Source organism: Notechis scutatus, chromosome 4, assembly GCF_049901735.1.
Source record: "Notechis scutatus isolate UNSWTSFEM ecotype Mainland chromosome 4, rNotScu1.2, whole genome shotgun sequence".
NCBI lineage: Eukaryota > Metazoa > Chordata > Lepidosauria > Squamata > Elapidae > Notechis > Notechis scutatus.
In genome coordinates, this window is record NC_142012.1 from 163,388,110 (window position 1) to 163,412,423 (window position 24,314).

At 41.9% G+C, this 24,314-nt stretch overlaps 1 protein-coding gene across 1 annotated transcript; it reads left to right on the top strand.

Moving 5' to 3' along the window:
- Nucleotides 1-516: 516 nt before the first annotated feature.
- Nucleotides 517-22,538, top strand: LOC113427381 (cytochrome P450 2J2-like). The gene is made up of 9 exons (XM_026689873.2): nt 517-790; nt 4,107-4,176; nt 7,411-7,560; nt 10,015-10,175; nt 12,522-12,698; nt 16,121-16,262; nt 19,210-19,397; nt 21,164-21,305; nt 21,973-22,538. Exons 1-9 carry the CDS (start codon nt 620-622, stop codon nt 22,161-22,163), a joined length of 1,392 nt encoding a protein of 463 aa, XP_026545658.2. The 5' UTR covers nt 517-619; the 3' UTR covers nt 22,164-22,538.
- The last annotated feature ends 1,776 nt before the right edge of the window (nt 22,539-24,314 follow it).

Below are 24,314 nucleotides of genomic sequence, written 5' to 3' on the forward strand. Positions count from 1 at the left end.
AAAATCGATTTCATTGAGGGCCACATCGAGGGGGAGGGGTGGGTATGGCCAGGGTGGGTGTGGCCAGCTCAATGTCACTCATGTTGGGGGCACCTGTGTTGGCCCAAGTGTTCTGCCAGTGAAAACGTGCTCCCAAGCTCCATTTCCAGCTGTGACAGCCTCCTGCCAGCAAAAATGGAGCTTAGGAGAGCGGCACATGGCCCTCTCAAGCTCCGTTTTTGCTGTTTCCAGGGTGGGATCCGGCCTGCGGGCCTTGAGTTTGACACCCCCGACATATACCAACTTGGACCTGCGGATTTTACTTGCCCTCCATATATTAGACCTACCTTCCAGTTCCCTCAATTATGTGAGCTTGAATTAACCATATCTCACTAAGTGCACGTGGGTGGTGTGGCAAAAATTAAAGTGTTTGAACCTTAATGGTTTTAATACCTAGCAGCTGACCTTGCAGGCTTGCTTATTAGTCTAACAACGTGAGTGATTTTGGACGTTCATTTAAAAGGAATCGTGGGCTGACTGAAAGAACTGGAAAAGTTTGTGAGGCCAGAGAGAGAAGGTTCGGCATATCTACATGTAACGTTTGACAAGTCCTGACAAAGAAAAAAGAGGAAAAAGGAGAATGTTTATAACAGAGCTCTTGTTGGTTGCTATTCTCCTGAGCCTTTTGATGCTCTACCTTCTAAGACAATTCTGGTTTCGCAGTCATTATCCTTCGGGATGGCTTCCATTGCCTGCCACCGGAAGCTTATGGAAAGCTGGCATCAGGCTTTATCAAGAGACTCTGTCTAAGGTAACCCTTCTGAATTAATTGCTAAATTAAATCTGTTGCCTTCGGTGAGTTAAGGGATTTGGGGAGAGAACCATGAATCATTTTCCATCGAAAGGTAATGTTGGTTAAAATGATCTGGGCCATCCTTGGGCCATCCTTGGGCCATCCTTGGGCCATCCTTGGGCCATCCTTGGACCATCCTTGGACCATCCTTGGATCCTTGGGCCATCCTTGGGCATACTGATGTGAACTCTAGGAAGGAATTCCATAAAGACTTCTTGGAGCTCAATCTTCAAGAAGAAAGAGAGATGGACAGAGACGCCATCAGACTTGATTTCAGAATTGTTCTTTCAGTTGTACTGGCAAAGCCAGGTGTAGGCATAGGTTAAACAAGCTACATTTAGAGCAGGAGTGTCAAACTCACGGCGTCAGAGCGGTGTCACGTGATGTATTGGGACCTTCACTAAAACTGGGCATGGCGTGGGCGGCGCATGACGCATCTAGCCCATAGGCTGGGAATTTGACACCCCTGGTTTAGAGCATCTTAGAAGAGTCTCAGAATTTAGATCTCCCTATTTGTTACAGATTTCTTCTAATTTCACATATGGAAGACTTCAGAAATGAAGGCCTCCCGTATCACTCATTTCACCCTTCTTAATTACAATATCCATTTGCACCTCCTGTTTAAGAAGGGTTTTTCCTTCCACTCAGTGGTGGGATTCAAATATTTTTACGGTTCAGTGGGCATGGCTTGGTGGGCGTGCTTTGTGCGTGTGCACACACTTTGCGTGTGCGTGTGTGTGTGCCAAATGCTCACTTTGCACAGGTGCAGAGGCGTTCTATCTCACCTCCTGCAAGCCTGCACGATCCCGGTCACTTCAGCAGCCGCCGCGTGGCACTCTTCTGTGCCGTGCAAAGCAGCTGCGCTTGAAATTCAGAAGGTAAGCATGAGCCCAGGTGGGCAGGTGGGCCCAACAACAGAGCGGCGGTCTTACTGCTTCACCCAGGAGGTTTCCCTGACACCCAGGAGGCAAAAAGGGGGTGTGGGAGAAGGAGCAGGTGGGGGGCTCTGCCCCCCCATACTCAATTTTTTTGCCTTCCTGGGAGCAAAAATGCCCTCCACCCGGAAGCTTCCCTGAGGACCAGGAGGCAAAAAAAAAATGGGGAGGGGGGTGCTGCAAAAAAAGCCATGCCCACCCAGTCACATGGCTATGCACACCTAGCCATGCCCACAGAACCATAATACAACAGCCAGCCCAGATTTGTATCTTTTTGTGTGTTTGCAACATCTCGTTATGTAATATGCACTAGAATAATGATGCATCATAATATTAAATCTACCCATGTCTTCCCAAAGGTGCTTTTTCAAGAGGCAACTTGACTTTTTGTTATTTATTTATTTATTTATTTATTTATTTATTTATTTATTTTATTTTATTTTATTTTATTTTATTTTATTTTATTTTATTTTATTTTATTTTATTTGTCAATTGCTTACAAGATAATAGGTATAAGTAAAAACAGTTATGAGTACATGGATACACATAAGAAAAATAAAAAAATAGAAAAGAAACAATAGGACAGGGACGGTAGGCACGTTGGTGCGCTTATGCACACCCCCTACAGACCTCTTAGGAAAGGGGTGAGGTCAATAGTAGATAGTCTAAGTTTAAAGTTTTTGGGGTTTGGGGAAAAAAACCACAGAGTCAAGTAGAGTATTCCAGACATTGACCACTCTGTTGCTGAAGTCACGTTTCCTGCAATCAAGTTTGGTGCAGTTAACCTTGAGTTTGTATCTATTGTTTGCTCTTGTTTGTTATGGTTGAAGCTGAAGTATTCATTGACTGGTAGGACATTGCAATGTATGATTATATATACTATACTTAGATCGGAACGAAGGCGGCGTAATTCTAGGTTTTCTATGTCTAGAATTTCAAGTCTGGTGGCATAAGGTATTCTGCAACGAGTAGAGGAGTGGAGAACTCTTCTTGTGAAATATTTCTGGACTTTCTCAATTGTGTTAATATCAGATACGTAATGTGGGTTCCAGACTGATGAGCTGTATTCAAGTATTGGTCTAGCAAATGTTTTGTATGCTCTAGTTATTAGTGCAATATTACCAGAGAAAAAGCTACGTAAGATTAGGTTAAAAACTCTTAACACCTTTTTGGCTATGTAGTTACAGTGGGCTCTAGCACTTAGATCATTAGAGATGAGTACTCTAAGATCCTTGAAAGAGCTTGGATCGTCTTGACTATTCAGCTTGTATTTTATTTTCTGATTTTTTTTGCCAATTTGTAGGACAGAGCATTTATTTGCTGAGATTTGAAGTTGCCATTTGTTTGACCATTCTGATACATAGTCAAGGTTTTTTTGAAGGGTAGCAGTATTGTCTGTGGTGTTGAATAGCTTTACATCATCAGCAAAGAGAATGCAGTTGCTCTTAATATGATCACGGAGGTCATTTATGTAGAGTATGAAAATAGTTGGTCCTAGAACACTGCCTTGGGGGACACCACTGTTAGGAATAACATGGTTATCTAACGTAGTTTGGGTAAAATAATATATATAAACTATGATAGTGAGTTTATGTGTGTGTCACTTTAACTGCAAAACATGTAATTTTGGGTGCGGATGTAAATCGCCATGAGAGGGAGCAAGAGAACTTGATTGATTTGCTAGCTTACTGAATTGCTTGCTGACGATGATGGATTGTTAACTGCGTGTTATTTGCTGTTGCTGAAGGAAGAAAAGAGGTTTTACTTCTTCTTATCTCTACTGCGAAGAGATAAATTACTGGACTGATATTTGTAAGTTTAATGACCTCTTTTTCGACACTGGACTTTGCAACTGATTAATCCCCAGACGGACTGAACTAAGTGAATGATATATGGACTGTTTGACTATGCTATAAATCTTACTGGAATAAACTATTTAACTAGCACTGTGTATCTGTTTTTACTGAATGTAAACTACAACAACGTTTATCTCACATATTTGCCTGCCTGCCTGACTGCTGTGCAGGTTCTGCTAGGGTGTATATCCCTAACAACCACTGTTGACAGGTACAGAATTTGATATTTTGATAATGAAACGTCTGCAAAAAAATAACCAAGCTCAACTTCAATCCTGAGCTACAAGTATTCTCCTTTATTGGTATTGGGAATATTTTAATTTGGTTCTTTCCAAAGTCAGGGGATGCTAACTCTTATGGTTGGCTAAAATGTTGTGCTGCTGTGAATAGGAACTCGGTCTTGAGTTGTTCCAAGAACTGACCTTGTCAAGTTGTGGAAGTATATTTAAGAATAAAACTTTCTTTTTATCTTGATCCAAACAGCAGATGAAAGAACAAAGTGGCACCTCTAAGACCTCTGTGACTCCCTACAGTAGCATATTCAATGATGATGGTAAGTGTTTATAAAATATAGAAGTATTTGTTCTGGACTTCTCTTTGGAAACATTAGATCAGTGTTTCTCAGTCTTCAGCATCTGGATAATGTGTAAACTTCAACTCCCAGAGTTCCACAGCCAGCATGATGCTGCTCGAGAAATTCTGGGAGTTGAAATCCACTCATCTCGCAGTGGCCAAGGCTGAGAAACGCTGCTGGTTGGGGAATTAATAGATAACAGATAATCAGAGTTGGAAGGGACCTTGTAGGTCATCTAGTCCAACCCCTGCCCAAGCAGGAGACCTTACACCATTTCTGACAAATGGCAGTCCAATCTCTTCTTGAAAGTCTCCAGTGATGATGCTTGACAACTTCCAAAGGCAACTTCTGTTCCATTGGTTGATTGTTCTCACTGTCAGAAAGTTTCTCCTTATTTCCAGGTTAAATCTCTCCTTGTTCAGTTTCCACCCATTGTTCCTTGTCTGGCCTTCAGGGACCTTGGAAAATAGCTTGATGTCAGCTTTGAAATTCATCTGCCACATATATTTTTTTTAGAGAGTTAGAGGAGTTGAAAAGTTCAAGGTTATTCTGTGTCATATTAAGAATTTGCAGTTGCAGTTAATTGGTTCTCGTGATTTATGAAGTATAGAAGTGGGAGGAGAGAAGGTGGATTCTGTGTAACACACGAAAAAGCTTTCACTTGGGAAATTGCTTTTGAACGTGCCAGATCTGTTCCTAATAAATCAATTGGAGAGATAACGTCTCAGAGTGATTGATATCATGAATACTGTCTGGATACTTGACACTTGACCCCTTCCTCTCTGTGGCAGCCCCTCAAGTATTGGAAGACTGCTATCATGTCTCCCCTGGTCCTTCTCTTTGCTGGACTAGCCATGCCCAGTTCCTGTAACCGTTCTTCATATGCCTTAGTCTCTAGTCTCCTAAACATCCTGGTTGCTCTTCTCTGTACTTTTTCTTGAGTCTCAACATCTTTTTTATAATGTGGTGAACAAAACTGGATGCAGTACTCTAGGTGTGGTCTTACTAAAGCTTTATAGAGTGGTATTAGTACCTCACTTGATCTCGATTGTATCCCTCTGTTAATGCAACTTAGGATCGCATTAGCTTTTTTGGCGGTGGCTGCACACTGCTGGCTCATATTTAGCTGGTTGTCCACTAAGATTCCACAATCCCTCTCACAGTTACTGCTATTGAGCCTGGTTTCACCCAGTCTATATGTGTACTTTTGGTTTTTCTTGCCTAAGTGTAGGACTTTACTTTTCTCTACATTGAATTTCATTTTGTTAGATATGGCCCAGTGTTCTAGTGTGTCAAGATCCATCTGGATCTTGAGCCTATCTTCTTGGGTGTTAGCTATTCCTGCCAGTTTAGTATCATCTGCAAATTTGGTAAGTTCCCCTTCTATTCCCTCATCTAAGTCATTAATGAAGATATTGAAGAATACTGGAAGATGGAACCTTGTGGCACCCCACTGCTTACTTCCCTCCATGTAGACTTAGACCCATTTAGGACTACTCATTGAGTATGGTTTGTCAGCCAGTTGTAAGTCCATCTAGTGGTGGTGCTATCTATTCTACTTTTTTCTAGCTTACTAAGAAGTAGGTTGTGGTTTACTTTGTTGAATGCCTTGTCGAATTCTGGGAGTTGAAATCCACCCAACTCGCAATGGCTGGGGCTGAGAAACACTGCTGGTTAGGGAATTCTGGGAGTTGAAATCTACCCATCTTCAAGTTGCTAAGCTAAGAAACACTGAACTAGAGCCAATAGGAATACAAATAAACCTCTGAATTAGACCTTCCCTCAGACATCAATTCTTTTTGTAACTTTCAGGTACTTCAAATTAATAAGGAAAAGAAAGGCATATTGAACATGGTTTGTGTGTTGTCAGCTTCCGACTCTCTCTGTTACAGTAAAATAAGGCATTAACATCAAATTACAGTTTTTTGCTTTTTCATAATAATATGAACAGGCCATTTTTTATAAAGATCTATCAGTCTAATTGGTAAAACCCAAAGTCGGAGTTTCATTCTTCTCCACATCAAGCACAAAGTCAATGCTTCTTTTTCCTTTTCTTTCTTATCTTTCCTCACTTCTCTTTCCCCTCCCTCTTTGCCACTTTTCTATTTACTTTGTATTTTGTATTTTATCATACTTTATAACTCAATAAAAACGTTAACGGAAAGTTTGTGTGTTGACAGCCAGTCTGTACTAGGGACTCTACCACTGAGTTCTATAATGAAGAACCTTATTTTTCAGACACTCTATATTTCCATCTCTTTTCCTTGGAGTACTGACTGGGCTGAACAGCTCCACTCCATACTGGAGATGGGTCTCACATGGCTCATTTCTTTTTTTTTCTTTTTTTAAACAAATTTTATTAGTTTTTAAAGACAAACAAAACATAAAACATAAGAACATAAAACCTCTTTTCTGAAAGTTATTTGTAAATTTTAACAAAGCAAATAAAACATTTTATACACCATTGACACATTTCCTTATAAACACATACATATCCTTTCAAGTTTCTCATTATTTCTCCCTTTACTTTTATTCAATAATATTTCTTTTCTATATTTATCTATTTTATATGTTTTTATTCATTATACTTATATTTTCCTCTGACTTGTTTTATTCTCTTCTATCTTTTATTCTCAATTATCCTCTTCTAACATCCCTCCAAGGTTTTGTTAAACACACAAAAACACAAAACATAGAAACATAAAAAACACCTTTTCTGAAAGTTGCTTAGTCCCGGGTTACAACTCTTCGTACAGACATAAATTCAAATTCATATTCATTTTGTATACCATTCCATATCTTGTTACCATTTTCAATTTTCTGTATAGCTTCTCATCTCTTTTAAACTTTCTTAGTTTTATTTTATTTATCTCATCTCAATTCAAATCATAATATTTGTTATTCTTTGTCTGTTCTGTTTCCAGCTATCCATTTATCTTTCTTCTTTAAACAAAACTTCTCCTGTACACTAATTGGAGTATGATGCCTTCATCTCTTTCCCCTCACATGGCTCATTTCTTTTGCTAATGCAAAACACAAAGAAAAAAAAATGAATTTAAGATGGAACATTTGTGAGAAAATTTAACTGACAGACTCTTTTGCCCTGGATATGAACTACTTTTGGGGGGGCTGACTAACTATATTGCATTATTTTATCGCTTGATTTATTTTTGCTTTTATGTCTTTTACTTCTTTTAATCTGGTATTTTTTAGGTGGAGAACTATTGAAGCAGCAAAAAGAAATTGGGCAGCTTATTTTGTTAAAGCACGAGAAAGAAAAGAAAGGAAAAGAAAAGAAAGGAGTGGAGAGCCTGGTGGAAGAGGAGGCCCCTCGGCTGGTTGAGACTTTCGCACGTGTAAATGGTAGGTAGCACTTTTGTTGTTGGTAGTTGCAAAGTTGTGTCCGACCCATCGCGACTCCATGGACAATATTCCTCCAGGTCTTCCTGTCTTCTGGGAGATTGCATTGGCTCTTATTTTGCTCTACTCAAGTGTCTATGGAGTCTCTGCATGCTTTGAAATACAATTTGGCACCTTTCAGTAACATTCTAATGTTATGTCTCACCTGTACAAACAAAGTAATAAGTCCAAATTTCCAACTGAAACACAAATAAGCAGGCTAGTCCGGTAATTACAGGGTTAAATTCCTTAATCGGAAAACATTCTTGGCAGTCTCACGCCAGCTGTCTGCCAAGTCCGATAAGGAAGCATAAATCACAAGCTGACGCCACACACAGGAAAATGCAGAAGCTTCTCTCACAAAATAACACATTGTCCCGAACAAGAACCCAGAGCTATCACACCCACTTTTATTCCCTGTGGGGCATGTCAGTCTCTCCTCTCAGTCTCTGATTTGTCCTTTCTTTCTACGTTGCATCTCACGCTTTTGCCTGCGTCTTTGCCTCGCATCAAACCAACATTCCTTAGCCAGAGGCTCTGATACGCCCTCCTGGTTATCTGCCGACACCTGAGGCACAACTAGGGAGGAAGGACTTGCCGAAGAGGAAAGTCTTGGGGAGGAAGGCAATTCCAAATCCTCTAACAAAGCAGGCTCAAACCTCAGAGCCAAATCCTCCTCTTCCTCATTGTCCAAGTCTGTGTCCTCTAACAGAGCAGGCTCAAACCTCAGAGCCAAATCCTCCTCTTCCTCATTATCCAACTCTGTGTCCCCTAACAGAGCAGGCTCAAACCTCTGAATCACAACATTCTAATATTTATCTCTATCTCTGTGCTCTCTCTGTCTCTCAGTCTCTTTATCTCTATCTGTCTCTCAGTCTCTCTCTCTCTCTCTATCTGTCTCTCTCTATCTATCTCTCAGTCTCTACCCCCCTCTCTTTCTCTCAGTCTCTCTCTGTCTGTCTGTTTCTCAGTCTCTCTCTCTCTCTCTCTGTCTGTCAGTCTCTCTCTCTCTCTCTATCTGTATCTCTGTATCTCTATCTCTTTGTCTTTTTGTCTCTCTGTTTCTCTGTCTCTCAGCTCCTCCCTCCCTCCTTCCCTCCATCTAATTGAATCTAATCAAATCTAATAGAATCTAATAGAATCTAATCCAATCGAATCGAATCGAATCAGGTTGGTTCCACCATAAATTCCAAACTTATATAGGTAGTCCTCAATTTAAGACCACAGTCAAGTCCCAAATTTCCATGGCTAGACAGGACAGTTGTTAAGTGAGTTTTGTCCCATTTTATGACCTTTCTTGCCACAGTTGTTTAGTCAATCATTATGGTTGTTAAGTTATTAATACGGTGGTTAAGTGAATCCAGCTTTTTCATGGACTTTCGCTTGTCAGAAAGTCACAAAAGGTGACCACGTGACCTCAGGACATTGTGACCATCATAAATATGAACCCGTTGCCAAGTGCCCCAATTTTGATCTCGTGACCCTGGGGATGCTGCAATGGTCTCAAGTGTGAAAAACAGTCAGAAATCACTTTTTTTCTGTGCTGTTGTAACTTCGAATGGTCACTAAACAAATGGTTGTAATTCAAGGATTACCTATGCAGGTAGTCCTTGACTTGCAATAGTTCACTTAATGACCATTCAAAGTTACAGCAGCATTGAAAAAAATGGCTTATGACCATTTTTCACAGTTATGACATCATCCCATGATCACGGGATCAAACTTCGGATGCTTGGCAACTGGTCCATACTTCAGCGTTCCAGAAAACCTCCACTCCAACAAATAACTCTGAGACAGGCATCTTCTCAAAAGTTCTTTTTTCTTTGGATAGTAAACTGGCACATCTGGGAAATCCCAAATCTGAAAGTTCTGGGCTTCCTTGCAATAAGTAAAAATTACAAATCCATCCCCTTCACCCATCATCGCAACACATGCCCCAATCACCATCCGTCCCAACTGAAGACTTCCCCTCACTTACGTGCAAAATAACATGACCTTGAATTAGAAAAAAAGAATGTTATTATGTCTAATCACATACACTCCAAGAAACTCCCCCCTCCCATTTTTCCCAGGCTCAAGAAAGTGGCAGTGTGGAAGCATCTGGTCTCAATATGGCTTCCAAAGCTGACACTTATGACCACTCATGTGTTCCCATGGTCACGTGATCCCCTTTTGTGACCTTCTGACAAGCAAAATCAGTGGGGAAGCAGGATTCACTTCACAATCGCATTACTCACTTATCAACTGCAGTGGTTCACTGAGCAACTGTGGCAAGAAAGGTTGTTAAATGGGGCAAAACTCACTTAGCCAATGTCTCATTAAACAACAGAAACTTTGGGCTCAGTTGTGGTCATAATTGGAGTACTACTTGTATTAAGAAGAAAGTGGAAAATATTTCATCAATCATTTCATTTGCAGGGCAACCCTTTGACCCTTTGAATGCCATCATTGCTTCCCTTTGCAAAATGGTTTGGACTGTGAGTTTCAGTGACCGTTCCCCTCTTGAAGAGAAGGACAGCCAACAATTGACAGACGCCATTGAATCTGCTGTAAAATCTGGAGGTAGCTTTGTTTACGCTGTAAGTTATTCTTTGCTTTATGACTGAGACAGGCAATTCTACACAAAACTTTTGGAGAGCCATTGCGATGATCTTAAGGGGAGAAGGTGAAAAGAACTGTAATCTCATCTTTTCCCAAGTAGAGTTTGTGATTGGAGTAGACAATCAAGATTCATGTGAGGTACTAATACCACTCTATAAAGCCTTAGTAAGTCCACACCTAGAGTACTGCATCCAGTTTTGGTGACCGCACTATAAAAAAGATGTTGAGACTCTAGACAAAGTACAGAGAAGAGCAACCAGGATGATTAGGGGACTGGAGATTAAATCATATGAAGAATAGTTACAGGAACTGGGCTTGGCTAGTCTAGTAAAGAGTAGGACCGGGGGAGACATGATAGCAGGGTTCCAAAATTTGAGGGGCTGCCACAGAGAGGAGGGGTTCACACTATTTTTCAAAGCATCTGAAGGCCAGACAAAGAGTAATGGATAAAAATTGAACAAGGAGAGATTCAACCTAGAAATAAGAAAAAAAAATTCTGACAGTGAGAACGATCAACCCATGGAACAGAAGTTGTTGCCTTCAGAAGTTGTGGGAGCTTCATCACTGGAAGCTTTCATGAAGCGAATGGACTGCCATCAGTCAGAAATGCTGTAGGATCTGCTTGGGCGGGGGCGGGTAGGAGTTGGACTAGATGACCTACAAGGTCCCTTCCAACTCTGTTAATCTGAGAGGGAGGGAGGGAGAGAAAGACAGAGAGGAAGGGAAAGAGAGAGGAAGGGGGAGAGACAAAGAGAGAGAGAGAGAGAGAGAAGTTGTGGGAGCTTCATCACTGGAAACTTTCAAGAAGAGATTGGACTGCCATTTGTCAGAAATGGTGGGGGGACTGAACTAGCTGACCTACAAGGTCCCTTCCAACTCTTTTAATCTGTATAATCTGTATATAGACCAGTGGTGGGATTAAAAAAAAATTACTACCAGTTCTGTGGGCGTGGCTTGGTGGGCGTGGCAGGGGAAGAATGCTGTAAAATCTCTAGTCAGAGGTGGTATTTGCTGGTTCTCTGAACTACTCAAAATTTCCGCTACCGGTTGTCCAGAACTGGTCAGAACCTGCTGAATACCCACCTCTGATATAGACCGAGACAAGAGAAACCATTCAGTTTAGCTGATGGAGAAACTTTTATTCTACAGTTTTACTTTCTTACAATTCCTACATTAAAACGTACAGTTGCCTGTATTTTCCCCTCCCTTCTTCTTTCGCTCACTCCTATTGCATTACAGGTAGTCTTTGACTTACGACCAGAATTGAGCCCAACATTTCTGTTGCTAAGCGAGATATTGGTTCAGTGAGTTTTGTCCCATCTTATGACCTTTCTTGCCACAATTGTGAAGTGAATCTCTGCAGGTGTTAACACAGCTGTTAAGTAAATCTGGCTTCCCAGTTGACTTTGTAGAAAAGAAGGCATAAAATGTACAACTTTGTTTCTCAGAAGGTCCCATGACCCCAGGACACTGCAACCGTCATATATATGAGTTGTAAGTCGAGGACTACCTATATTTATTGGTGTGTAATCGAATTCATAAAGATAGGCAGATAAAAGATGTGGAGTGACAGAGTTCAGTCTAGACATGGGCCCAGATGTGACGGTAGGTCAGTGATGGCAACACTTTTTGTTGTGATGTGTCGGCACTCACAATGCAATGTGCCCTGCCCCCCCTGCACATACGCATGCAACATCCCCCACCCACTTACCTGCACTGCACATGTGCGCACCTCCCAGCTGATTTTCGGCCCATTTGAGGCCGTTTTCGCTCTCCCGGAGGCTCCCAAAGCCTCTGCAGCCTCAGGAAGCCGAAAAACGGGCCTTCCGGAAATACCGGAAGTGCCCGTTTTCAGCCTCCGGAGTGCCTTGGGAGCCAAGGGGAGGCTGTTTTCACCCTCCCGGAGGCTTGAGGGAAGCCTCTGCAGCCTCGGGAGGCTGACAATGGGCCCGTTTCTGCACTTCTGGTATTACAGGAAGTCATGAAACGGGCCTATTATTCCTCCTGAAAAGCCTTGCAGAGGCTTTTTCCAAGCCTCTGGGAGGCCCCCCAAAAGCCTCAAACCAGCCGAAAAATCAGCTGTGAGACACGCGCATGTGCAGTGAGGTAATCTTGCCTGCGACTCGCGTGCCAGCACAAATGGCTCTGCATGCCACTTGTGGCACGCTTGCCATAGGTTCGCCATCACGGCCATAGATGTTCATAGAGAATGCATCTGAAAATAAAGCTGCTCTTATTAAGAAATTAATGGCCCATTGTGGATTGGCCCTAGCAGGTATTGAACTCTTAATAGTGACATTACTTTGCTTATGTTTCCTCTGTAGTTACATAAACAGTTCTCATGGCTCATGAAGTATTTCCCAGGGCCACAGAAAAATGCCCTGTCTAGCAAGGAGCTGGTGCTTTCCTTTACAAAGAAGATGATACAGAAACACAAAGAAGCAAAGGCAATGAAGGAGCCACAAGATTTCACGGATTTTTACTTGTCACAAATGGAGAAAGTAAGTACCAGCTGCTTGTATATGACACGATAGCAGTGTTCCACTCTCTGAGGGGCTGCCACAAAAAAAGATGGAGTCAACTTGTTTTCCAAAGCACCAGAAGACAATACAAGAAGCAATGGATGGAAACTAATCCAGGAGAAATTTCCTGAGAGGGAGAACAATTAACCATTGGAACGTTTTTTCCTTCAGAAGTTGTGAATGCTCCAATACTGGAGGCTTTTAAGAAGAGACTGGATAACCATTTGTCTGGAATGGTATAGGGTTTCCTGCTCAAGCAGGGGGTTGGACTAGAAGACCTCCAAGGTCCCTTCCAACTCTGTTATTCTGTTATTCTGATTTTCTTACTGCTGGGCATTTTGCAAAAGGGGCTAGTCAAAGGAATTAATATATTCCTTGATGTGCTGAATTTCTTTAAATGCCAAGAGGTCATCTGAGTTTCTCTGTATTACACTTATTTTTGGAACTCTTGCTTGTTGCATTTTCCCACATTTCTCTTTGTCTCCATGTTTATTTGTGAATAATGGAAGGTGATTCACACCTAAACATGGATTGGAAACACATGGGAAAAGCATCAAAAGTTGTGGATACTTTGAAGGGCAATGAAGAACATGAGTTGTGAATGACAATGGATGACCAGGAAGTTTAAATAATAGCTGGTTGGCCTTTAAGGATTTTGTTTGGGTAGAAGCAAAAAGTTGGAAGGGGCTATTGAGTTACACTCCTTCCTCAGTGCAAGAATCAGAATAAGAGCATCTGTAACAGACGCCTGTCTAGACTCTTTGCAAATGTATCCAGCAATGTCTTAATGAAGAATCATATAATAATCAGCTTACTATAGGTCATTTCTCAAGGTCATTTGTTTCTGGAGCATTTGTAAGTGAAGATTTGCGACTGAATGTCAGTGAAGATTCTGAGTTGAAAAGACTTTGAAGCTAAATGCTTTTGTCTATTAAAATGATATGCTCTTTTCATCCAAATCTACATACAACTAGTGATTTGCCATAGGTATAGATTTGAGTGTTTCACACTGTTGGGATAAAACAGTTTGTAATTGGCTAAACAGAATGAACTAGGAATGAATATGAGTAAGAACAAGGATCCTAAAATAATTCTAATTGGTCAAGCCTGATTTATTGCAAAAGTATTTGCCCTTGTAGCTATAGGGGAATGGGGCTTATTCCAACCTTATCTTTTGGGGTGACAAAAAGGTAGGTTGTCATCTGGGTACCACTCAAAGATGAAGAGTAAATGAAATTCTACTCCACTGCTACATCCCTTGTCTCTACTCGTAGTGGAATCACAATATGTTATTGCTACTCCTTAAAAGTTTTTGAAGAGCATTCAGATATCGTCCTACAAGGGCATAAACATAGAGTCAAACATAAACATAGGGTCAAAAGTTGAAAAGTTGAAACTACATTTTTCCTCCCTTGCCTTTACAGTCCAGGAAACTAGGGAAGGTCTCTTCTTGTGATGACCCAGAGTATATCAGAAATATAACAAAATCCAAAACATACCTAAAAGTCCTTTAATGCCTTCAACTTGGCTTCACTGTTTAATTGTTCACAGTGGAGGAGTAAGCTATTTTCAAAATGACATTTCAAAGGAAAGAAACACAGTTCACATTCAAAGAGCCGATAACGAAGCAAAAACCAAAAACAAACCACATTGAATAAAGTTCCTCGACAGACCAGGAAAGATAATTGCCAACTTCAGGAAGATAACCAGGGACAGTCCATTGGAAGAACACCAACCAAGATAAACCTTCTTTAGAAATAAAACACTAATTTGTCTCCAGTGTCTGTTAGCACACAGGTCCACACTCTTATGCAAATCTCCCACTTGCAACCCATGAACAGGATCATGGCCCTCTCCTCCCAAGTAGACCACATTTTTCCCTGATCCTCTCCTCCCTGCATACCCTAGGGTGGATAGAGGATGGACCTGGGTCCTCCTCTGACTGCTGAGCCGGCCTCTGCCCTTCCCCAGCCTCCTCCACAACCTCTGGAGCCATACTTCCACTCCCTGTTGGCTGTTCTTCCTCTTCCTCAGAGTCAGTCTTCACCAGGGGCATGACACTTCTGAGATGTTTGTCATGGCCTGCATTTCTTCTCTGGGCTCAGCTGCCTCTAATCTGATTGTTCTCCGATTGTGGCTTTTTCTCCTGTCTCCCACTACCATTGCAGTGCTGTCTGTCAAGTTCAGGGGAGCTGTAATCATAGGAGAACACAAGATACCTAAATTATAGGTGCTTCATTCAAGGTTTCAGCCACTAATTGGCTACTGGGCTATGTTGTAACTATGACAAGATAGATAAGGATTTAATGTTACAGCCCAGGATCCATTTTGTAAGATGCAAAGAAGCACTTGGAGGACTAGAATAAAGCTGGTCAACAAAAGAGGGAAGAATGGAAGAATCTGGATATAATGCTCCTGTCCTCTTCTACAAAGTCACCTAGGTTATTAATATCGGCACAGCACAAAAAAAAAACCCTGATATTCAACAAATGGCAAGAAGCTTGCTTTTCCATCAGACCAGTTAGCCCCTAGGCAGGCTGACACACCTGCCAAAGCCAGATGTCTAATCTGCCCTGTAGCCAAAGCCATATGGACTTGAAGGACAGGGAAGAAAAAGTAGGAGTCATATTAACTTAAAGATGCCAATAAAAATGTGGTCCGTTCTCATTTTGGTTCACTTCGCTGCATCACTGTCACACTGGGTGTTGAAGCCCATAGCAAAAAGTGTGCTGGAACACAAAAGGAGGGGGAGACCCTCCTTTAACACCAGTACAGTTTGAAATGCATTCACAAAAATCGGGTGTAAATGGGAGGTTGTTGGGGAGGTATAAGATGGGAAGAGTTTCTTAAAACAGGATCTGAGAAATATTTTTCTAAATTCATAACATGGTCACAGTTCCAACAGAAGAGCAAACCTCTATAGATCAGGGTTGAACTGTGGAGTCTTTGAGTTTGGTTGTTGGCTTGCTGATGTTTCACGTTACCTAGTTGGGTAATGAAATGTCTGCAACACAAATAACAACCAAATTCAGAGAGTTTGGTTTAGTTTACTTTATTGTCATTGCACCTCGTACAACGAAATTAAATGCCATCTTCAGTGTACGTGATAACTATAAAAATAAAACACAAACACACATCCTTCGCATTCTGATATTGCATTAATATTGCACTATGGAGTAGAATTCAGTAGAGTTACTGCCCTGGATAGAAGCTGTTTTTCAGCCTATTTGTCCTTGTTTTTATTTAGTACCGTCTGCCAGATGATAATAGTTCAAAAACTATTGCACCAAAGATCATGGTACATTTTTGTAGAACAGGGAGCAGCACAGATGATACAACAAGGTTTGGGAGACCAGGCAATAACTTTTAAATGACATTTTCTTTTCTTTTGCCACAAACAGAGCAAAGGTGGCCAGAATACTATCTACAATGAAGAGAACCTGGCTGAATGTATTTTCAACTTCCTTATCTCGTCTGCAGAATCGACTGCAATCACTCTTCAGTGGGCACTGCTGTTGATGGCATCTCATCCAGATGTTCAAGGTGAGGGAGGGGTAGACCACGGGAAGAAGATTGTGGTTGATCCCAGGTAGATCAAAGGGGAGGGATTTCATTTTAACACAGCACCTAAGAGTGGTGAAATCTTTCCCTCTGAAAAAAAAAAAAGAAAATTAAGAAGGAAACTGTTGCTCTAAATACCTGCTTGAACTGGGCATGGCAGCCTAAACTTCTCACGAAGTTGCTGTAAGTGAAAACGTATAATTGCTCCTAGCTGCATTCTTGGAGGGTAGAGTGGCATTTGACGAGAAAATGATTGCACTGGTAGCTTCTGAAGAGTCGTTCCTGGACATTTTACAAAGTAAACCTGAGTAAAATGAGTATTAGGCACAGACAAGTTGCAACTTGGAGGAATGGTTTAAGCTATTTTTTGTGTGTGTGTAATGAGCAGAAGACATAGTAAACATAATTTTGGCTCTCTCCTCGTACATAATTCCCCACCACCTTAAAATGTTGTCATTTTCACTCACCTCTTATAAGGTGAATTCTTTACCAATTTGGGGGGAACTTTATCTGATGGGAGAATGTTTGATTAACGTTAATAATTCCTTCTGGTCTCATTTTTCTTCTGAAATGCTTGTAGCTCCACGGAATGGGAGCCTAGGGTTTCTTTCACACCACACATTAAATTAGTTCTTTTTCTGGGTTTGACTAATACAGCCCAGCTTTACCGTAGCTTATTGGATTGGATTCACAAAATAGATTAAGACCAAACCAAAACCACTAACTTGTCGGAGAGAAACTGGCAGAGTCAGGGGGAAGAGTCAAATAGGGAATTAGTTTGGAGTCTCTATATAGGGTGAAGTCCAACCCCCCTTGAATGCTATTGAACATTATTAGAGTTTTACCCAGGAGCAAACTGTTAGTCTGAGAAGGTCCTTGTGTATCGGTTTGAGCCAAAAAAGCCTTCACGTGTTCATGCCTGACATTACCCACATTAATATCAACTAACTTTGGAAAGTTATCTATGTAAGTAGCCGCATCTTCTGTTAATACAGGATAAACCAAGGGCTCGACAGGATGTCTCAGGTCAGCCTTATCAGCTGGACCAGAAAGGAACATAACCAGATAAACTAATTCAACTTTATAATGCCTTGGTAAGGCCACACTTGAAATACTGCATCCAGTTTTGGTCGCCATGATGTAAAAAAAGATGTTGAAACTCTAGAAAGAATGCAGAGAAGAACAACAAAGATGATTAGGGGACCGGAGGCCAAAACATAAACATAAAGAGCAGTTGCTGGAAATGGGTACGCCTAGTTTAATGAAAGGAAGGGCCAGGGTAACATGATAGCAGTGTTCCAATATCTCTCAGGGGCTGCCACAAAGAAGAGGGAGTCATGCTATTCTCCAAAACACCTGAGGGCAGGACAAGAAGCAAGATGGAATCAAGGAGAGAAGCAACTTAGAACTAAGAAGAAATTTCCTGACATTTAGACAAATTAATCAGTGGAATAACTTGCCTCCAGAAGTTGTGAGTGCTTCGACGCTTGAAGTTTTTAAGAAGAGATTTGTCTGAAATGGTATAAACCATAAAATGGTTTCCTGCCTAAGCAGGGGGTTGGACTAGAAGACCTCCAAGGTCCCTTCCAACTCTGTTATTCTATTCTATCTGGATAGGAAATTCTCCCTGTCTATCCATAAAGTTCCGACATGACCCATTCATATTCTAACCTGATTGTAAAGCTACATTAGTAGAATCTTGCCAGTTTGAAGTCTCAGGTCTTCTGCCATCTCCTTTACAGCCCAGGAAACTAGACAGGGTGCCTTCTGTGTTTCTTGCTCCACCCACTATCCAGTTGCAGGTTATGTCCTCTCTTATTTGACCAATTTCCTAGGCAGCATCTCCTCTACCTGTCTCACGAGGTCTTTTCAATATACCATCATCCTGCCTTCCAGATGGGCTGTAAAGGATTTTCCACGGATATATTGGCTTGGAATATTGGGAGCTGTGCTTCTATCCACCTGAGAAAGATTAGCCTGAGAAATTCAGATTTTGACATCATGTAGCAACAAAAGTTGGCATATGGTATAGGACCTAATAGACAGGGGTGGGCAGGGGTGGGATCCGACAGGGTTAACTACCAGTTTGATCATTTACGAGGTTCGGTGATTTACAATGTGCTTCCCTGCATGCTGCCGGCACACGCCTGTAAATCGTCATCAGCATGCTGCGTGCAGAGAAGCAGCCTTTCAAAAAGCCCCTTTTTCCTGCTTTTTTAACTGCAGCTGCGCCTCGCACGGCAGCTGAAGTTGAAAAAAATCAGGAAATAAAGGTCAGGTAAGAGCCTTGGTGGGTGGGTGAGCAAAAACTGGTTCTATGTCTGCTGCTCTTCAGAGCTACAGAGGTGGACAGAACCAGTAGAAACCCACCCCTGGTGGTGGGATTCAAATATTTTTACCACCAGTTCTATTGGCTTGGCTTGGTGGGCACGCTTTACACGCATGCATACACTTTGCGTGCGCGCACCAAACATGCACTTTGCACAGGCGCAGAGGCTTTCTAGCTCACCTCCTGCAAGCCTGCAGTCTCCCGGTCGCTTCAGCAGCTGCCGTGCAGCACTCTTCTGTGCCACGCAAAGCAGCTGCACTTCAAATTCAGAGGATAAAGATGAGTATGGGAGCCCAGATGGGCGGGTGGGCCCAATAGCAGAGCAGCGGAGAGAACGGGTTCGGTCTCTGCTGCTCATCGTTGCTACCGGCTCTGTAGAACCGGGCCGAACCGGCAGAATGCCACCACTACTAATAGACCCAGGTTCAAATCCACCTTCACTGACATTGGTCTGTGGGATTCTTGCAGTCCAACCTTCACAGGATTGTTGTTATGGCAAGTTACTAACAAGTTACTAATTTGCCTTACTTTGTAAATGTGACATACGAACAAGCATTTCCCAAAGTAAAATGTCTCCCCCGCTTTCATTTTTCCCCCCAGATAAAGTCCATAAGGAGATAGAAAAGGTTTTGGGTTCTTCAAATGCTGTCAGCCATCAGGATTGGAAGAAACTACCTTATACCAGTGCTGTGATTCACGAGATCCAGCGAACCAAAGAAGCATTCTTATTCAGAATCATCAAACAATGCACAAAGGACATGAATATCTTTGGTTTTCTTGCTCCCAAGGTATAGAACAATGCAGCGGTAGGCTGCTACGGGTTCGTAGGGGTTCAGGAGAGCCCCTTGCTAAGATTCTGTGCAGTTTAGAGAACCCCCAAATGCAACTCCTGGCTGGCCCTGCCCACTTCAACCCTCCCCTCCCAGGAGTCCCTACATGGCCTGTTTTGGATGTAGGGCGCACACAGAGGCTGGGGAGGGCAAAAAAAACAGGCCTCCTGGAAGTTCGGGAAGGCCAGAAATGGGCCTGTTTCCAGCTTCCAGAGAGCCTCCGGAGCCTGGGGAGGCCGTTTTCGCCCTCCTGGAGGCTCGAGAAAAGCCTCCGGAGCCCGGGGAGGGCAAAAATACACCCCCCCTGCACTGTGGTGCAGGCTGACTAGGCCACGCCCACCATGGCCACGCCCACCCAACAACCGGGCTAAAATTTTTGAAGCCAACCCCTGGAACAGAGGTGATATATCAATGAGTGAATGAATGACTGAATAAATGAATGAAAACATGGCTCCTATATATTCTACCGGTGACTCTGCAGTGGTCCTTGCCCTGTGAAACACTCCTTCTCCAAGAATGCAGTAGGCCCCTATCCTTCTAGCCTTGAAAAGTTGGCTCTTTCCACAAACACTGAGGTAAGGCAAGCAAAATTAGAACATTGAAGGATGGAGGAGAGTTTGCCTTTGGGATGTTGGGAGTTTTCGTTATAATTTTATGGATTTTGACCATTAATTTACAAGGTTATGGCATATAAAATGGGTGACATTAAAGGTATTTTAAATAAATAACTATTCATAGCCCTTATTGCATCAGTAATGAGATTCATGTCAAGAAGAAGCAGTGACACTTTCTAAAGACTTTCTAAAATAGTTCGTGAACAGCTGCTAATTTCTTCTTTTCATAGAATCCTAGAGTTGTAAAGTATCGTAGGCCAGTGGTGGGATTCAAATTTTTTTTACTACCAGTTCTGTGGGCATGACTTGGTGGGCATGGCAGGGGATGGATACTGCAAAATCTCCATTTCCTCCCCACCCCACTAACCTGCTTTCCAGCTCTGTTCTCCTGTGCAGGGCAACCAAAGAAGACCCAGCCGATCAGCTGGGACTCAATGGGAGGCCGAGAAGAGATGTGGGCAGGGCCAGTTAGAGGTGGCATTTGCCGGTTCTCCGAACTACTCAAAATTTCCACTTCTGGTTCTCTAGAACTGCTCAGAACCTGCTGAATATCACCTCTGCTGTAGGCCAACTATTGACATCTAATCCAAGCCCTTCTCAGTGCAACATTCACAGAAGCATCTCAGATAGATGATCCTCAAACATTGTTTGAAGACTTCCAGTGAAGCGGTACTGAAATTTCCATGTAGCTTCCTTCCCCTTCTCCCCAGTAATGGCTACCTATAGCTCGTGGGGTTTGTGAGGATTTAAAAAACAAATAAACAGGAAGAGTATAATATTACTTTGTACATGATGCTAGCACTGATGATGTTACCTAGTTAGGCTAATGAAACTTCTGCAAGAGAACAAAAAAAGCTTAGTTAACACCAAGGACCCCTTATTTTATACATGCTCAGAATGAGTTTTTGCCACCTCTGTTTCATAAGAGACACGACAAATTGATTTAAATTCAGATGTGCCAGAGAAATATACTATGCTTAATTTCAAATTGATGAAGTTTGCACACCTTGTGTGAAAAGGGCTCAAAACCTGGTCCTGTGAAAGTGAGGAAGTAATTAGAAATGGGATAATTTGGATGCCTTGAGTTAACTTTTTTTTAATTACTTCCAGGGAACTTTTATTAACCCAGATCTGAATTCAGTATTACTTGATCCCAAACTATGGGAGACACCTGAAAAATTCAACCCAAGTCATTTTTTGGACAAGGATGGACAATTTGTTGCCAAAAAAGAATTTCAGCTCCTTACTGGTGGTAAATATGAAAATGATTTATTATCATATAGACAGTGATTTTTATTTTAAATAGGAAACCTGTGTTTTGTTTTCAAAGACAAAAGGGATATTTAGATCATGTAAGCCAAACTTCCAAAACTTAAAGAAGATTTATTAAGACTAAACATGCCAGCACTGCCTGGGTGTAGCCGACTCTGAGCCACATCAATCATTGTCACCTTTGACCCTGGTTTTCCTCCAGGTGTATCGTAGTTCATATTCTCCAATGGGACACATCCGTAGCCAAGAGTCATCAATCATGCTCTCCAGTTAGAATTTTGCACGGCAGAAACTTCGGTCACCTAGTTACTATCTTTGAAAACATTTATGGAATGCAAGCTGCCCACTGTTCCCCCCTCCCTTTCTGTTGGCAACTCTAAAATGACCATAGAAATATTTTATGAGTTGACAGTAAGTTGAGGACTATCTGTATTGCATGAAGTTATACAATAGATCCATTCAGAAATAAACTTAAGCAAGTTGGGGGAATGAAAATGGTCTTCATATACTAAGAAAAAAATGACACATGTCATGACACAACCAGTTCCTGGAGCAATGCCAGATGATGTGGTAAAAGATTCTCAATATTATCATGAATTGTTGTTTGCATGATTGTTTCATAACTATGCCTCCCATTTCCTCCACAGAGTCAGATGGGTCTTTAGAGGATAAATTAGCAAGAGCTGCGTCCTTTACCTTCTTTATAAATCTGCTCAAGATATTCGTCTTCAAGTTACCAGAAGGAGAGAAGAAAACCAGCGAAAAAACTAGAATTGGGTTGACAACGTGTCCTCATTCTTATAAAATCTGTGCTGTTCCTCACCACAAGACATCCTAAATTCTAATTATCAATAGCACACTCCGATTTTACAATAGCCTTTTCCCACTGTGAGGTTCAATCTCAACTTGCTCAAATCAATCTTGAGTAGAAATTCACAGAACGAATTGGCTCTTTGACAGATTGGATTGCCGAGTCTGTGATGATTGCCTGACATAGTCTTCCTTGTTTGACACTACTAATTTAATGTACAATATTTGGTTCTTTGCAGTGCATAGCACTTTCTGATTATATGCCATGAAGTCATTTTTAACTCAAGGGACCATAAAGGTAGATTTTGTCCATGATAATGTATCCCTAACCTGTTCTTTCAGATATCCATTGGTGCATTCATCATGCTGTGATACATGACAATAAATTCTCTTCGGGTCTTTGAAAAAAATCTTGAGGGAGTTTTATTAAATAAATTATTACCTTTATGGTCAGAGTACAACATGTGTACAATGAGCCTCCCTTCATGCACCCCCCCACCCACAACTCACAGTGAGGACAGAAGTCCCTAACCCAGTCCCAATCTTATTACACTATGTGACCTTGTTGCACAATGCAACAAGGCCCCGCAAGTCTATCCTACTATGTTGACATGAAGTTATTTTCCATTCAGGAGTCTGACAGCCCACGGGTAGAAACTGTTCTTCAGCCTGTTGGTGTGGCTGCCTATGCTTCTATATCTCCTACCCGATGGTAGGAGAGTGAAGAAGTGCTGACCGGGGTGTGAGTCGTCCCTGAGAATTTTCCTCCCTCTTCTAAGGCAGCGAATCCTAGCGAGGTCATCTAGTGGTATCCAGGAACAGCCCACAATGTTTTCTGCTGTGCTCACCACCCTCTGTAATGTCTTTTTATCCGCGGCTGTCAAGCCAGCATAATGCAATATGTGAGGATGCTTTCTATTGTGGACCGGTAAAAGGAGGTCATCAGTTGTTATTCCACTTTATTCTTTCGCAAGACCCTAAGGAAATGGAGTCTCTGTTGAGCCTTTCTGGCCACCTGGGTTGTGTTGATTTTCCAGGTGAGATCTTTGCTGAGGTAGACACCCAGGAATTTAAAGGAGGAAACTCTCGATGTAAAGTGGGGCAGGTTCCTCTCTCTTCTTCCAGAAGTCTAACACTATCTCCTTTGTCTTGCTGATGTTTAGATGCAGGTTGTTTTCTAGGCACCATGAGGATAATTTTTGAACCTCCCCCCGTACGCTGCTTTGTCTCCACCTGTAATGAGACTCAATATGGTGGTATCATCTGTGAACTTAATGATCACAGTGGATGGGTCAGACAATACACAATCACGTGTGTACAGTGAGTACAGATTGGGTTACTGAGCACACAGCCCTGTGGGGAGCCAGTGTTAACCTTCAGGGAGATGCTGGCTCTCCACAGGACTGTGTGATCAGTCCCTACCTGTACTCACTGTACATTCTATACATTCACTGTACAAATTGTAACATTCAGGATATGGTACATTCTCTTTTACAAGTTGATTAGTAGATCACATTACATGCTAAGCGCAATTTATTTTCAGAAAACATCTATGCCATGCACACCCTAAATGGCGGGGCACACCTTACAAAATATAATCAAAGTACAATAATAATGTGGGAAGCCCCCCTCTCCTAGAAGAATGAAATATTTTGAGGAATATTGAAAAAGACAGAATATTATATTTTCCTGAATGAGACACGGAGAAACACATTTTTTTTTAAGAAGCAGGGAGCAGCCCCAGTCTCTCTGTCCTCAAGCAGAAATCAAGGAGGCAGCTTTTAAAAATGCAGATTTGATAACTCCCTGCAGCAAAGTCTGAACAAAATGGTAGGATTAGCCCCCACTCAAGATCCAACACAGGACAAAGCCATTAAAGCACAATAGGAATTGCCCAACACCCTTTCAGAACACAAGCCCCTTCATTGCACCATCCCAGAGCAGTCCAAATTTCACCTGGGAGCTCAGATAAACAATAAGCCAGAGGTTAACCAGATTAACTCAGACAAGCATCTAGGATTTGCATTTCCTTTTGCCTATGGAGCCAGCTATGACCCCTACATAACCCCTACATAATGCCCTAGGAATCTGACAACAGCCAATAGAATATTAAAGGACATGTTCTTGCACAGGGACAGAAAGCTCAAATACAAAGCCCAAAGAAGGTATAAAAACCATC

Coding starts and splice junctions, on each gene's coding strand:
- LOC113427381 (XM_026689873.2), top strand. CDS start 620: ATGTTTATAACAGAGCTCTTGTTGGTTGCTATTCTCCTGAGCCTTTTG. Junction 791..4,106: donor ATCAAGAGACTCTGTCTAAG/GTAACCCTTCTG, acceptor TGATCCAAACAG/CAGATGAAAGAACAAAGTGG. Junction 19,398..21,163: donor TTGGTTTTCTTGCTCCCAAG/GTATAGAACAAT, acceptor AATTACTTCCAG/GGAACTTTTATTAACCCAGA.